At 42.1% G+C, this 15,482-nt stretch overlaps 1 protein-coding gene across 1 annotated transcript in view; it reads left to right on the top strand.

Moving 5' to 3' along the window:
* Positions 1-15,482, top strand: part of LOC149449385 (ephrin type-B receptor 5-like) — a 122,424-nt gene that overhangs the window by 63,157 nt on the left and 43,785 nt on the right. Inside the window, exons 6-7 of the mRNA XM_089693305.1 lie at positions 1,627-1,751; positions 13,800-13,959. Coding sequence (XP_089549431.1) covers positions 1,627-1,751; positions 13,800-13,959 — 285 coding nt within the window. The remainder of the gene's footprint in view (positions 1-1,626; positions 1,752-13,799; positions 13,960-15,482) is intronic.

The following is a 15,482-nucleotide window of genomic DNA, read 5'->3' as shown; positions in this document are numbered from 1 at the left end:
CCTAAGGGCTGCACTCTACAAAGGGGCACCATATGGTATTTTAGCTCCTGTTTTTCTTGTTGTATTGACAATACGCAAGCTGCAGTCTGCAATTCTTTGCTATTTGCACCAATGGGATATTTGTTTTAATCACTTTTCCTTTTTCATTTTATTTATTTATTTTTCATTTATTTGCACCAATGGGATATTTGTTTTAATCACTTCTCCTTTATCATTTTATTTTTTTTTTTCAATTTATTTGCACCAATGGGATTTTTGTTTTAATCACTTCTCCTTTTTCATTTTATTATTTATTTATTTATTTTTTTTCAATTTATTTCCAAATGGGATTTTTGTTTTAATCGCTTCTCCTTTTTTATTGTATTTATTTTTTTTTTTTTCAATTTATTTGCACCAATGGAGTTTTTGTTTTAATCACTTCTCCTTTTTCATTTTATTATTTATTTATTTTTCATTTATTTGCACCAATGGGATATTTGTTTTAATCACTTTTCCTTTATCATTTTATTTATTTTTTATTTATTTTTTTCAATTTATTTGCACCAATGAGATTTTTGTTTTAACCACTTCTCCTTTTTCATTTTATTTATTTATTTATTTTTTCAATTTATTTGCACCAATGGGATATTTGTTTTAATCACTTCCCCTTTTTCATTTTATTTATTTATTTATTTTTTATTTATTTACACCAATGGTATTTTTGTTTTAATCACTTCTCCTTTTTCATTGTATTATTTATTTGTTTATTTATTTATTTATTTTTCATTTATTTGCACCAATGGGATTTTTGTTTTAACCACTTCTCCTTTTTCATTTTATTTATTTATTTATTTATTTATTTTTTCAATTTATTTGCACCAATGGAATTTTTGTTTTAATCATTTCTCCTTTTTCATTGTATTATTTATTTGTTTATTTATTTGTTTATTTTTCATTTATTTGCACCAATGGGATATTTGTTTTAATCACTTCTCCTTTTTCATTTTATTTATTTATTTATTTTTTATTTATTTACACCAATGGTATTTTTGTTTTAATCACTTCTCCTTTTTAATTTTATTTATTTATTTATTTTTTTAGCCCAGGTTATAATAAAGAAAGAAAGAAAACATATATTCCCGAGGCACTGATTTGTAATAGATAATTATTGAAACCGTTTGATGTTAAAGCTTATAGGGGGTATTAGTGATTTTTATTTATTTTTTATTACCTTTCTTTTTTTTTTTCCTTTTGCTCCAATCTTTTCCCTTTTAGCTGTGTTTTCCTCCCCTCTCTCTCTCTCCCCCAAGCCCTGCACTCTAACCGAATTTGTCTTTGTGACGCTTTCTCTGTATCCTACGTGAGGGTCTCACAAGAGGCGGTGATGCGGTGACCCAAATTCAAAGTGACAGCTTCGGCCAAGCGTCGCCCTCCCCGAGGTCACATGTCACAGCGCGGAGCACAGCGCCTGTGTTATTGCATTCTCGCTGTTTTTGTGATACACAGAAAAATATGTTCCAGCTCAATGTTTTTTTTTTCCCATCTTTGGATTATTTTTATCTCTCGTACCTTTCTATGTCTCTTCCTTCTCTCTCTCTCCCCCTCCTGGTCTTTTAAAGGTCTAATTCTTTTTTTTTTCCCTACTAGTGCCATCTGCTGTGCCCATAATACACCAAGTCAGCCGGTCCACTCAGAGTATCACCCTATCTTGGCCCGAACCGGAACAGCCAAACGGCAAGGTCCTTGACTATCAGCTGCGTTACCGTGAAAAGGTACCCGCTACAAGTGCCTCTCGGCATCATTACCCTGTGACTGCCATGAACCTTGTGCAGCACACAGACATCTGCTACCAGCAACATCTGCCTCTCTACAACTCAAAATCTGTGTGTAGCCCTCGGGCCAACTAGGCATCCGCCTAAGGGCTGCACTCTACAAAGGGGCATCATATGGTATCTGAGCTCCTGTTTTTCTTGTTGTATTGACAATACGCAAGCTGCAGTGTGTAATTGTTGGCTATTTGCACCAATGGGATATTTGTTTTAATCACTTCTTTTTCATTTTATTTTATTTTTATAATTTTTTTTTTATTATTTATTTGCACCAATGGGATTTTTGTTTTAATCACTTCTCTTTTTTCATTTTATTTATTTTTATTTATTTTTATTTTTTAATTTATTTGCACCAATGGGATTTTTGTTTTAATCACTTCTCCTTTTTCATTTTATTTATTTTAATTTTATTTGTTTTATTATTTATTTGCACCAATGGGATTTTTGTTTTAATCACTTCTCCTTTTTCATTTTATTTATTTTTATTTATTTAGTTGCACCAATGGGATTTTTGTTTTAATCACTTCTCCTTTTTCATTTTATTTGTATTTATTTTTATTTTTTTATTTATTTTGCACCAATGGGATTTTTGTTTTAATCACTTCTCCTTTTTCATTTTATTTATTTTAATTTTATTTTTTTTATTATTTATTTGCACCAATGGGATTTTTGTTTTAATCACTTCTCCTTTTTCATTTTATTTATTTTTATTTGTTTTATTATTTATTTGCACCAATGGGATTTTTGTTTTAATCACTTCTTTTTCATTTTATTTATTTTTATTTTATTTTTTTTATTATTTGCACCAATGGGATTTTTGTTTTAATCACTTCTCCTTTTTCATTTTATTTATTTTTATTTTTTTATTTATTTGCACCAATGAGATTTTTGTTTTAATCACTTCTCCTTTTTCATTTTATTTATTTTTTGATTTATTTGCACCAATGGGATTTTTGTTTTAATCACTTCTCCTTTTTCATTTTATTTATTTTTTTATTTATTTGCACCAATGGGATTTTTGTTTTAATCACTTCTCCTTTTTCATCTTATTTATTTTTTTTATTATTATTTATTTGCACCAATGGGATTTTTGTTTTAATCACTTCTCCTTTTTCATTTTATTTATTTTAATTTTATTTTTTTATTATTTATTTGCACCAATGGGATTTTTGTTTTAATCACTTCTCCTTTTTCATTTTATTTATTTTTATTTTTTTATTTAATTGCACCAATGGGATTTTTGTTTTAATCACTTCTCCTTTTTCATTTTATTTATTTTAATAATTTTTTTTTATTATTATTATTTATTTGCACTAATGGGATTTTTGTTTTCATCACTTCTCCTCTTTCATTTTATTTATTTTTATTTATGTATTTTTTTTTATTTATTTGCACCAATGGGATTTTTGTTTTAATCACTTCTCCTTTTTCATTTTATTTATTTTTTATTCCAGGAACACGTGCCATGCTTGCCATCGCTGTGGACTTTTTCTCAGATGTTATCATTAGGCCATTTTCAGTCCTCATGCACACTGAACGTTTTTACAGTGGCTGTTTTTGACTTCTGGTGTTTTTTTTTTCTACAGCCAGTAAACTCCGCAGCATGTTATCCTATGCATCCATACACACATACAGTGAAGGAAATAAGTATTTGATCCCCGGCTGATTCTGAATGTTCGCCCCTCACAAAGAAATGATCGGTCTACAAATCGAATGTTCGGTGTATTGTAACCCTGAGAGACAGAACAGCAACAACAAATTCAGCAGAAATGCGTCTAACAAATGATGACTGATCTGCATGTTCATGAGGGAAATAAGGATTTGATCCCCTTCACAAAACATGACTTAGTACTTGGTGGCAAATCCCTTGTTGACAATCACAGAGGTCAGACGTTTCCTGGAGTTGGCCCCCAGGTTTGCACACATCTCAGGAGGGATTTTGGCCCACTCCTCTTGGCAGATCCTCTCCAAGTCATTAAGGTTTGGTGGCTGACGTTTGGCAACTCGAACTTTCAGCTCCCTCCACAGATTTTCAATCGGATGAAGGTCTGGAGACTGGCTGGGCCACTCCAGGACCTTAATGTGCTTCTTCTTGAGCCACTCCTTTGTTGCCTTGGCCGTGTGTTTTGGGTCATTGTCATGCTGGAACACCCATCCACCACCCATTTTCAATGCCCTGGCTGAGGGAAGAAGGTTTTCACCCAAGATTTGGTGGTACATTGCCCTGTCCATCGTCCCTTTGATGGGTGCAGTTGTCCTGTCCCGTTAGCAGAAAAACACACCCAAAGCAGAATGTTTCCACCACCTTTTTTCACAGTTGGGATGGTGTTCTTGGGGTCATAGGCAGCATTCCTCTTCCTCCAAACACGGCGAGGTGAGTTGATGCCAAAGAGCTGGATTTTGGTCTCATCTGACCACAACACTTTCCACCAGTCTTCCTCTGCATCAGATGTTCAGTGGCAAACTTCAGACGGGCCTGGACATGTGCTTTCTTGAGCAGAGGGACCTTGCGGGCACTGCAGGATTTCAGTCCTTGTCGGCGTAGTGTGTTACCAATTGTTTTCTTGGTGACTGTGGTCCCAGCTGCCTGGAGATCATTGACAAGATCCTCACGTGTAGTTCTGGGATGATTCCTCACTGTTCTCATGATCATTGACACTCCACGAGGTGAGATCTTGCATGGTGCACCAGACCTAGGGAGACTGACACTTGTTTTGTGTTTCTTCCATTTGTGAATGATTGCACCAACTGTTGTCACCTTCTCACCAAGCTGCTTGGCCATAGTTGGGTAGCCCAGTCCAGCCTTGTGTAGGTCTACAATCTTGTCCCTGACATCCTTGGACAGCTCTTTGGTCTTTGCCATGGTGGAGAGTTTGGAATCTGATTGTTTGATTGCTCCTGTGGACAGGTGTCTTTTATACAGGTAACAAAATGAGATTAGCAGCACTCCCTTTAAGAGACTGCTTCTAATCTCAGCTTGTTACCTGTATGAAAGACACCTGGGAGCCAGAAATCCTGCTGAATGATAGGGGATCAAATCCTTATTTCCCTCATGAACATGCAGATCAGTCATTTGTTAGACGCATTTCTGCTGAATTTGTTGTTGCTATTCTGTCTCTCAGTGTTACAATACACCGAACATTCGATTTTTAGACCGATCATTTCTTTGTGAGGGGCGAACATTCAAAATCAGCCGGGGAGCAAATACGTATTTCCTTCACTATAGGCTTTAATCAACGTTTTCTGGCTGGAAAAAAAACCCAGGGCTAGCGGGTTTCAAGAAGAGTTTTTTAGCTGCAAAAATGCTCTAACGCTGATTAAAGCTGAAAAACACAACAAAACGCAGCTATCCGGCATTTATGGGCATTTGTGAGGATTTTGTGGGAGTATAACTGTGCTATAAAACACTAAGGATCCATGAACACTGCAGCTGATAAACTGACGTTCAGGAGCTTTTCTGCGTTTTTTTCAGCAGCCCCTGAACTCTCCCTAATGTTTTCCTATGTGTCCGTGTACACAGGGGCGGACTGACCATTTGGAAACTCGGGCACTGCCTGAGGGCCCGGGGTCAGTAGGGGGCCCCATGAGATTCCCTGGTACCTTTTTCATAGGCTTTTTTGAGTTTGGGCAAGGACACAGGGGCCCCATGATCCCCTATTGCCCGGGGGCCCCATGAGTTGTCAGTCCGCCCCTGCATGTACACATCGTCGTTTACAGTTGTTTACAGGCAGTTGAGTTTCCAGTCGTTTACAGGCAGTTGAGTTTCCAGTCGTTTACAGGCAGTTGAGTTTCCAGTCGTTTACAGGCCGTTGATTTTACATTTGTTTACAGACAGTTGAGTTTACATTCGTTTACAGGCAGTTAAGTTTCCAGTCGTTTACAGGCCGTTGAGTCTACATTCGTTTACAGGCAGTTGAGTTTCCAGTCGTTTACAGGCAGTTAAGTTTCCAGTTGTTTACAGGCCGTTGAGTTTCCAGTCGTTTACAGGCAGTTGAGTTTCCAGTTGTTTACAGGCAGTTGAGTTTCCAGTCGTTTACAAGCAGTTGAGTTTACAGTCGTTTACAGGCTGTTGAGTTTACATTCGTTTACAGGCAGTTGAGTTTCCAGTCGTTTACAGGCAGTTGAGTTTCCAGTTGTTTACAGGCCGTTGAGTTTCCAGACGTTTACAGGCAGTTGAGTTTCCAGTCGTTTACAGGCCGTTGAATTTACATTCGTTTACAGGCAGTTGAGTTTCCAGACGTTTACAGGCAGTTGAGTTTCCAGTCGTTTACAGGCCGTTGAATTTACATTCGTTTACAGGCAGTTGAGTTTCCAGTCGTTTACAGGCAGTTGAGTTTCCAGTCGTTTACAGGCCGTTGAGTTTACATTCGTTTTTTTGAACGAACCAAACTTGTGTTCAGGAGTAGATTTTATCAGCGTTTCTAACGCTTGTAAACGCGGCTAACCTCGGCGATCGGACCGGAAGTGGGAGTGTGTACCTGTCAAATTCGGGTACCCACCCCCCAAAGGTGCCAATCCTTAATGGGGAGCGGGGGGAGCAGTCCTTAAAGTAGAACTTCCTTTTTTCCCTCCATTTTAACCCCCTATCTCAGGGACACAACAGGAAGTGAGGGAAAAGGTTTCCTTCTTATTCCTGTTCTGGTCCAAATCTTAAAGTTTTGGATTTCCCATCACTTTTGGTATGATTAGCTTGGTCCAGACGAAGAATCTTCCCAGCCAGCCTTCAAAAACCTGACAGTGGTCCTAGCCCTCTATCCAAATCCAGTCCCATCATTCCTCTGCGTTTAGGAGTCATGGTTGTAATTGTCAGCCTTGCAATACCTCATGGGACTTGTAGGTCCACAACAGCTGGAGGGTCACAGGTTAAGCACCCATAAATTCACCTTCAAAACATGTTACATAGTCCACCCGTTTTTAACCACTTGAGCTCCAGAGGATTTACCCCCCTTAATGACCAGGCCTCTTTTTGCTACTCGGTGCTGCACTAATTCAACTGATAATTGCGCAGTCATGCAATGCTGCACCCAAACGAAATTTACGTCCTTTTTTTCACACAAATAGAGATTTCTTTTGGTGTAAATTGATCACCTGTGCGCTTTTTATTTTTCACGCTATAAACAAAAAAAGGCCAAAAATTTTGAAGAATAACAATATTTTTTATTTTCAGCTATAAAAAATATATAGTAAACTCAAAGTTGGTTATAAATTTAGGCCAAAATGTATTCTGCTCCATGTTTTTGGTAAAAAAAATCCCAATGAGTGTATATTGATTGCTTTGTGTGGAAGTTATAGCGTCTACAAACTATGGTATAGATACTGCAACTTACGCCATTTTTCTGCTATACAGCGCTGCGCTAGTTTAACGGACAATTGCGCGGTCATGCAATATGGTACATAAATGAAATTTACATCCTTTTTTTCCCCACAAATTGAGCTTTCTTTTCGGTGGTATTTGATCGCCTGTGCGGTTTTTATTTTTTGCGCTATAAAAAAAAAAGGCTGACAATTTTGAGGAAAAGAAAACAATATTTTGGACTTTTTGCTATAAGACATGTCCAGTAAAAAAAAAATGCAAAAATCAAATTTAGTCATAAATTTCTGCCAAAATGCATTCTGCGACATGTCTTTGCTAAAAAAAAAACCAAAACGTGTAAATTAATTGGTTTACGTGAAAGTTATAGCGTTTACAAATGGCGGGAAAGATACTGGGATTTTTAGGGGTTTTTTATACTAATAATAGGCGGCGACCAGCGACTTATGGCGGGACTGCAGCGGACATTCTGACATTGGGGGGTACTGACTTGGGGTCACTGACATCTCCAAAAACACTAATACAGTTATCAGTGGAAAAAAAAAAAACTGACACTGTACTAATGGCACTGGGGAGGAAGGGGTTAACTTTATTTTGCAGGGAAGGGTTATAGGAGTGAGGGGAGTGTTTTACTAGGGGGCGGAGTGTGTGCTGGGCGGGACAAGGCTGATCGAGAAAGAGAAACCCTTCGCGCGCGCCCCCTATTTGTTTACAAAACACGCGTTTTAAAACGTGGTTTTGCCTGTGAGTGCTGCCCTGCCGCCGTATATGTACAGTGGCTGGGCGGCATGCGGTTAAGGTGGAACATGTAACATGCTAAGCATCTGCTTAACGTTACATATCCTCCAATAGGCAGATTTTATGTACTTGTGGTACCTGCTCTAGTAGTGGGGGGTGGTTTGGTAGCTTTCCAGTATTTGGGGATCAAGATTTTGCGTAAATGGGGACACCACTGGTATTCTGTATTAATAAGTAGACATGGGTGTACTATGAAATAAGAGCACTCGGGGCTCTCATGGGAGGGTATTAGTAAGTGTAGGGCAAACTCCTGATGGGCCCCCCAGATTTGACCCAGGTTCTCTTCCCAATGGAGTGCAAACCAACCAGGAACACAGCAGTACAGTCTCACGACTCAAGGACCGGACAAGGAATGACTTTTTGAGATTTAATGCTCGTTGAACTTGGATAGGGAGCAGGATAAGCTTTAGGATCGTGCAAATTTAGTGCACAAAGTAGCAGAGGACACGCTCTATTTTAACTAAATGCTTCAGGATAATTTCCCTCTTGACTGACAATAGGGGAACAAGCAACTCAGGAACAGTCCCAAGTCAGCAACTCTGGAGTAGTTGGTCGAAGGGTTAATGCAGCAACCGTGACCAGGATCTCTCATTCCGGCCTAAACTCACAATGTCCCAGTGTACTTGGATGCCTCCTTCCAGTACAAGCCAGACACCTCTCCTCTGAACCTCCATCCAGGCCTGATCCTCAGTGAACCACTTTGAATGGCCTCCAACTTCTCTCAGAAGGCAGCTCTTTCCTGAGCTTGATATCTCGGTGAACTCCTGCAGACTTCAGCTAATCTGCCCCAGAAGGGCAGCAGCCCTTCAGGCTGGGTCTTCTCCTCATGGACACAAAGCCTACTGTTCCAGGCCCCAGACTATTTATATACCCCCTCCCCTGACTTCTCCATCAAGATCAATAATACAATCATCAGCCCCTCCCCTCATGCCAGGGTACTAGGTGTAATCCTAGACTCCCATCTGTCCTTTCAGCCCCAAATCCAATCGCTGTCCAAATCATATAGACTTCACCTCCACAACATCTCCAAGATATGACCGTTCTTAACCTCGGAAACCACTAAGCAACGTATTCACTCCCTTGTTATCTCTCGCCTTGACTATTGTAACTCCCTCCTCATTGGCCGACCTCATCGCAGGCTATCCCCTCTTTAGTCTATCATGAATGCTGCTGCCAGGCTCATCCATCTTACCAACCGTTCCGTATCTGCCACCCCTCTCTGTCAATCTCTCCACTGGCCTCCACTCAGTGTCCTCCACCCCTCTCTCCCAATCCCTCCACTGGCCTCTACTCAGTGTCCTCCATCCCTCTCTGCCAATCCCTCCACTGGCCTCCATTCAGTGTACTCCATCGCCCTCTGCCAATCCACCCACTGGCCTCCATTCAGTGTACTCCATCCCTCTCTGTCAATCCCTCCACTGGCCTCCACTCAGTGTCCTCCATCCCTCTCTGCCAATCCCTCCACTGGCCTCCACTCAGTGTCCTCCATCCCCCTCTGCCAATCCACAGATTGGCCTCCATTCAGTGTACTCCATCACTCTCTCTCAATCCCTCCACTGGCCTCCACTCAGTGTCCTGCATCCCTCTCTGCCAATCCCTCCACTGGCCTCCACTCAGTGTCCTCCACCCCTCTCTGCCAACCTCTCCACTCAGTGTCCTCCATCCTTCTCTGCCAATCCCTCCACTCAGTGTCCTCCATCCCTCTCTGCCAATCCCTCCACTCAGTGTCCTCCATCACTCTCTGCCAATCCCTCCACTCAGTGTCCTCCATCACTCTCTGCCAATCCCTCCACTCAGTGTCCTCCATCCCTCTCTGCCAATCCCTTCCCTGGCTTCCCATTGCCCAACAGATAAAATTCAAAACATTAACAATAACATATAAAGCCATTTATAATTCTGCCCCAAATTACATCACCGATCTTGTCTCCAAATATCACCCAAACCGTACTCTCCGCTCCTCGCACAACCTCCTACTTTCTAGCTCCCTTTTCTCCTCCTACCATGCTCATCTCCAGGACTTCTTCAGAGCCTCCCACATCCTCTGAAACTCTCTACCCCAATTTATCAGACTACCGACTACTCTGCTCACTTTCAGGCGATCTCTGAAAACCTATCCCTTCAGGGAAGCCTATCCTGCCTTCAGCTAATAATGGAATCTTCTATTCCTCCTACCAGTCCATCCCCCACAGTTATTACCTTTTGTACCACTAGCCCCTCCCTCTTAGATTGTAAGCTCCCAGGATCAGGGCCCTCCTATCCCTCTTGTATTGATCTGTATTGTTGGTGTATTGTCTCCCGTTATATTGTAAAGCGCTGAGCACACTGTTGGTGCTATATAAATCCTGTATAATAATAATATACCTCTCAGCCACCTACTAGGCATTGTCTCCCCCAGGGATTGGCTGAGACCAGTTAGATCCAAAACAGCCAAAAATAATCACACACCGCTCCACTGATTACAGATGAGCTAAAAAACTAAATGTACCTTAACCTCTCTAGCAACCTATTCTAGGACGGCACTACACAAGCATGTCCAGAGATAGAGTTGCTGAAGGTAATCATGTCAGAGAAAATAGAGCTGAGTGAATAGGAGGAGGGATCTATTTCAGTGGGAAGGCAGTTTCGGAACCTTCAGCACTAATTGTACGTAATGGCAAGGGGTTTGTGCTGGAGGGTCTATTGATGATAGCTGCTGGGGGATCTATTGTTGCTTGAGGGGATCTATTTTTATGGGGTGTCTATTGTTGCTGATGGGGGATCGTTTGTTGATATGGGTGGGTCTTAAGTTGCTGTGGAGGTAAATTGGGGGAGGGATCTACTGCTGAGGGAGGGGTCTATTGTTGCTGACTGATGGAGGGTCTATTTATGTTGGCTACGGAGAGATCTGTTGGTTGCCAGTGGTCTATTGTTGCTGGAGGTGTATTTTCCTGCGGGTGGTCCATTGTTGCTGGGGATATCTATTGTTTCTGTGGGGGTCAATTGTTGCTGGCTGCAGGGGATCTATTTTACTGCTTTTCTTGTTATCATTAATATAAATTTCATGCAAATTACGTATCACAAAATTATACTTGATTCTGTATTCTTTAAAAGGGCTGTACTGGGAGGTGGGTAGGGGGTGGAACCAAGGAGCAGTGCTCGGAGGTGGGCAGGGGGCGGAGACAAGGGATGACTTGGAAAGGAAGAGTTCCTGTACCTATTCTCTGAGAGAAAAAGTCCTGAATAGGAGACACTGAGACAACTGTAATGCATAATAAGGAACACAAATATGCTATATGACTAAAAATATGTGGGCATCCCTCCATATGTTTGAGTTCAGATGTTTCCAGTGAAGGGCTCTGTTAGAACTACAGCATACAATGACATTGTAGAGATTGTGATGGTTGGTTGTCCACAAACATCTTGACATATAGTAGTTGTGATGGTCAGGTGCGCATATATTAATATTTCGGGGTCTCCAAACTTTTTAAACAAAGGGCCAGTTTAGTGGTTGGGAATCTGTGGTCAGTGGAAGGAATAATGCCCTATTGTTGGTGTCCGTAGGAGGAATAGTGCCCCATCATTGGTGTCAGTGGAAGGAATAGTGTCCCATAATTGGTGTCAGTGGGAGGAATAGTGCCCCATCATTGGTGTCAGTGGGAGGAATAGTGCCACATCATTGGTGTCAGTGGGAGGAATAGTGCCCCATCATTGGTATCAATGGGAGGAATAGTACCCCATCATTGGTGTCAGTGGGAGGAATAATGCCCCATCATTGGTGTCAGTGGGAGGAATATTGCCCCATCATTGGTATCAGTGGGAGGAATAGTACCCCATCGTGGGTGTTGAAGGAATGGTGCCTCATTGTTGGTGTCAATAGAAGGAACAGCACCCCATTGTTGGTATCAGTGGGAAAAATAGTGCCCCGTTATTGGTATAAGTGGGAGGAATAGTGCCCCGTTGTTGGGGTCAGTGGGAGGAATGGTGCCTCATCATTAATATCAGTGGGAGGAATAGTGTCCCATCACTGGAGTCAGTGTAAGGAATAGCACCTCAGGATTGGCCAGTGGAACTCATCTTTGGTTTCAGTTGGAGGACCAGTGTCCCATCATTGGTATCAGGTAGAGGAATAGTGCCCCATCATTGGTATCAGTTGGAGGAATAGTGCCCCATCATTGGTATCAGTGGGAGGAATAGTGCCCCATCATTGGTATCAGTGGGAGGAATAGTGCCCCATCATTGGTGTCAGTGGGAGGAATAGTGTCCCATCATTGGTATCAGTTGGAGGAATAGTGCCCCATCATTGGTATCAGTTGGAGGAATAGTGCCCCATCATTGGTATCAGGTGGAGGAATAGTGCCCCATCGTTGGTATCAGGTGGAGGAATAGTGCCCCATCATTGGTATCAGTTGGAGGAACAGTGCCCCATCATTGGTGTCAGTGGGAGGAATAGTGCCCCATCATTGGTATCAGTTGGAGGAATAGTGTCCCATCATTAACAGAAGAAATGCAGCGCTCTTAAAATTGATAATGGAATTAGTAGTAAACACAGTCCGGTAAAACAACAGTGTTCCTTGTTTCCCAGTGTAAATGGTAGAATTTTGCACTAACCAGAACGCGCATGGATAATGCGCATATGTGTATAAATCCTGAAGATCCTTTTCTCCACTTAAGGCTGGTCAGGCATATGGCTTGGAAGAATAGAGATCCTACGCCCTCATGTGGTGGGAAATGATCCAGCAGGTCAAAGCTATGACGATCCAGATGAGCCTCCACAAAGAACTGGCACAGGAATCCCAAGGGCTACAAGGATGGAAAAGCTCCTCACGGGAGACACAGGGGAGCACTCATAGTGTAGTAATTTAAAACTTTATTTGAAAGCAGCACAGGTGCAAAATAACAGGAGAATAGCCAAGTATGGGCAAACACACTGACCCTATTAGATGTCAAAATGGCCGCCGGGCCTCCTCGTGGCACCGGCGGCTTGATGTCAACGGCGTCCTAGGGTCCCACCTGACGCGTTTCGTGCGCACGCACTTCCTCAGAGGTGGAACATAGTGCTGCATTTCTTCTGTTTATGTATTTTGGGACTTTTTATGTGTTTTCCTATATGTTCAGCTGCTTGCATTATTTATGAGCGCTTACTATTTATCACCACTATTCCCACAGTGTCCCATCATTGGTATCAGGTGGATGAATAGTGCCCCATCATTGGTATCAGGTGGATGAATAGTGCCCCATCATTGGTATCAGTGGGAGGAATAGTGCCCCATCATTGGTATCAGGTGGAGGAATAGTGCCCCATCATTGGTATCAGTGGGAGGAATAGTGCCCCATCATTGGTATCAGGTGGAGGAATAGTGCCCCATCATTGGTATCAGTGGGAGGAATAGTGCCCCATCATTGGTATCAGGTGGAGGAATAGTGCCCCATCATTGGTATCAGTTGGAGGAATAGTGCCCCATCATTGGTATCAGTTGGAGGAATAGTGCCCCATCATTGGTATCAGTTGGAGGAATAGTGTCCCAATGTTATCGTCAATGGAAGTACTTGTGCCTCATTGTTGGTACAAGTAGGAGGAATAGTGCTTCATATTAGTGGAGGGAATTGTGCCCCAAGGGCTGAGTAAAGGCAAGCAAAGGGCCACATTGAGCCCTTGAGCTGCAGTTTGGAGACCACTGATTTATGGTAAGCTGTTCACAGGCCTTTGAACATATAGTGGGTGTGATAGTCAGGTGCCTACATGCTTTTGGCCATATAGTTATAACAGCAGTTTAAAAACTCATACACTTAAAAAGATAAAAATAAAATTGACCCCAAACCACTAAAGTTTCCATTTAAAATATCCTAAGCTACGTTCTTTAGCTCAATGCACTGTTGTGACTGTTCGTTCTCCTTCTATCCAGGCTGACGAAGGGGAGTCTCTGTCCCTGATCAGTGAAATAAATACAGCCACAGTTGGAGGTCTTAACCCCGGAGCGATTTATGCCTTCCAGGTGAGAGCCAGGACGGATCGAGGCTATGGGGCCTACAGCGGAAACATGTACTTCCAGACTCTGCTAAGCGGTAAGTGTCCCCATGCATCCCGTGTTATCCATACTCTGCTGAATAATGCACGACTCCTCATTATAGGCCTTCGCTATACAGCCGAAAGCTCAGTGATACGCAAAGACAAGGGAAGCAATTAGCGGAAGAGGCTGAGTTTTACGACAAGGGACGTATACACAACCATGACATTTACCGGCTGCGAGATCAGTACTCTTGTCAGCTTGTATTTCTCCTACGGCGACGCAAACACAATGTGTGTCGTGTCCAAATAAGTCAAAGATGTTGAGCAAAGAGCGCAAATGTTCATCAAAACAGAGGCTGTAGTGCCCTACATTATGCACTCAAAGTCAAAGTGCCTTTCTATGGAAATATTGTTGACAGCTGCACATGAAGTATTTAAAATCTGTACTTTGCTTTTTCTGAAGATTTGTGCAATCCCTCCCTCATTAAAGAGATCCAGTTAGTTTCTTAAAAAAAATTCCAAATGGCAGCTGCTTGCAATGGAAGAGGTCTTCACCTCTCTGGTGGCTTCTGTCTCCTACCTAACTTCCATTTCAGTGTCGCCGCCTCTATCAGACTCCTCAGAATTTGACATATGCCACCCCCTACTCTTGAGAGGCAGATACAAACCTCCAGTGGTCAGGTGAGCTAACATTTCACATATCGTCAGATCCTTGGCATTAGTTGAGTGATGCGTACAGATGGGTGCCAGTCACTCATTTAAGCAAATATTTTATTAGCTCTATTCAAACTTCTCGGAGAAAGGGTTAGTACACAGGACATCCATGTGATGAGACCAACTCCAGAGGAAGGACAAAAAGTACTTACAGCCTCTGCAGGCAGAGAATCTTGAAGCCAACTCAGCATCCTGGGAATCAAGTTCATGGCTTCAAATTGCTAGGTGGTCCAGCTACCAACTCCTTGGAGAGAGGCCACCATACTTCAGTCAAGGGCCAAGCTTCTACCCAGCTTCTCAAGTACCCTACTTAGAGTTAAGCTCCTCCATAATGCTTTGGTCTCCTGACCCAGCACTATAGGCCCCAATCTCAGGCCTCCTTCAAAAACTGGCTTCATATTACTTGGTGATCCAGCTACCAACTCCTTGGATAGAGGTCATCATACTTCAGTCAAAGACCAAGCTTCTACCCAGCTTCTCCAGTACCCTACTTAGGCTTAAGCTCCTCCATAATGCTTCAGTCTCCTTATCCAGCGCTCTAGGCCCCAATCTCAGGCCTCCTTCAAAAATTGGCTTCAAATTACTTGGTGATGCAGCTACCAACTCCTTGGATATAGGGTCACCATACTTCAGTCAAGGACCAAGCTTCTACCCAGCTTCTCCAGTACCCTACTAAGGCTGTTTTTCCTCCATGATGCTTCGGTCTTCTAACTCAGCACTCTAGGTCCCAATTTCAAGCCTCTTTCCAAAATTGGCTTCAAATTACTTGGATTACTCTTTGGATATAGGGCCACCATACTTCAGTCAAGGACCAAGCTTCTGCCCAGCTTCTCCAGTACCCTACTAAGGCTGAAGTTCCTTCGTG

The sequence above is a fragment of the Staurois parvus genome, unplaced genomic scaffold, assembly GCF_062004578.1.
Source record: "Staurois parvus isolate SC_StPar_1 unplaced genomic scaffold, SC_StPar_1.0 ptg000621l, whole genome shotgun sequence".
Taxonomy (NCBI): Eukaryota; Metazoa; Chordata; class Amphibia; order Anura; family Ranidae; genus Staurois; species Staurois parvus.
The sequence above is the reverse complement of the archived record's forward strand: the minus strand, read 5'-3'. Positions and strand labels throughout refer to the sequence as shown.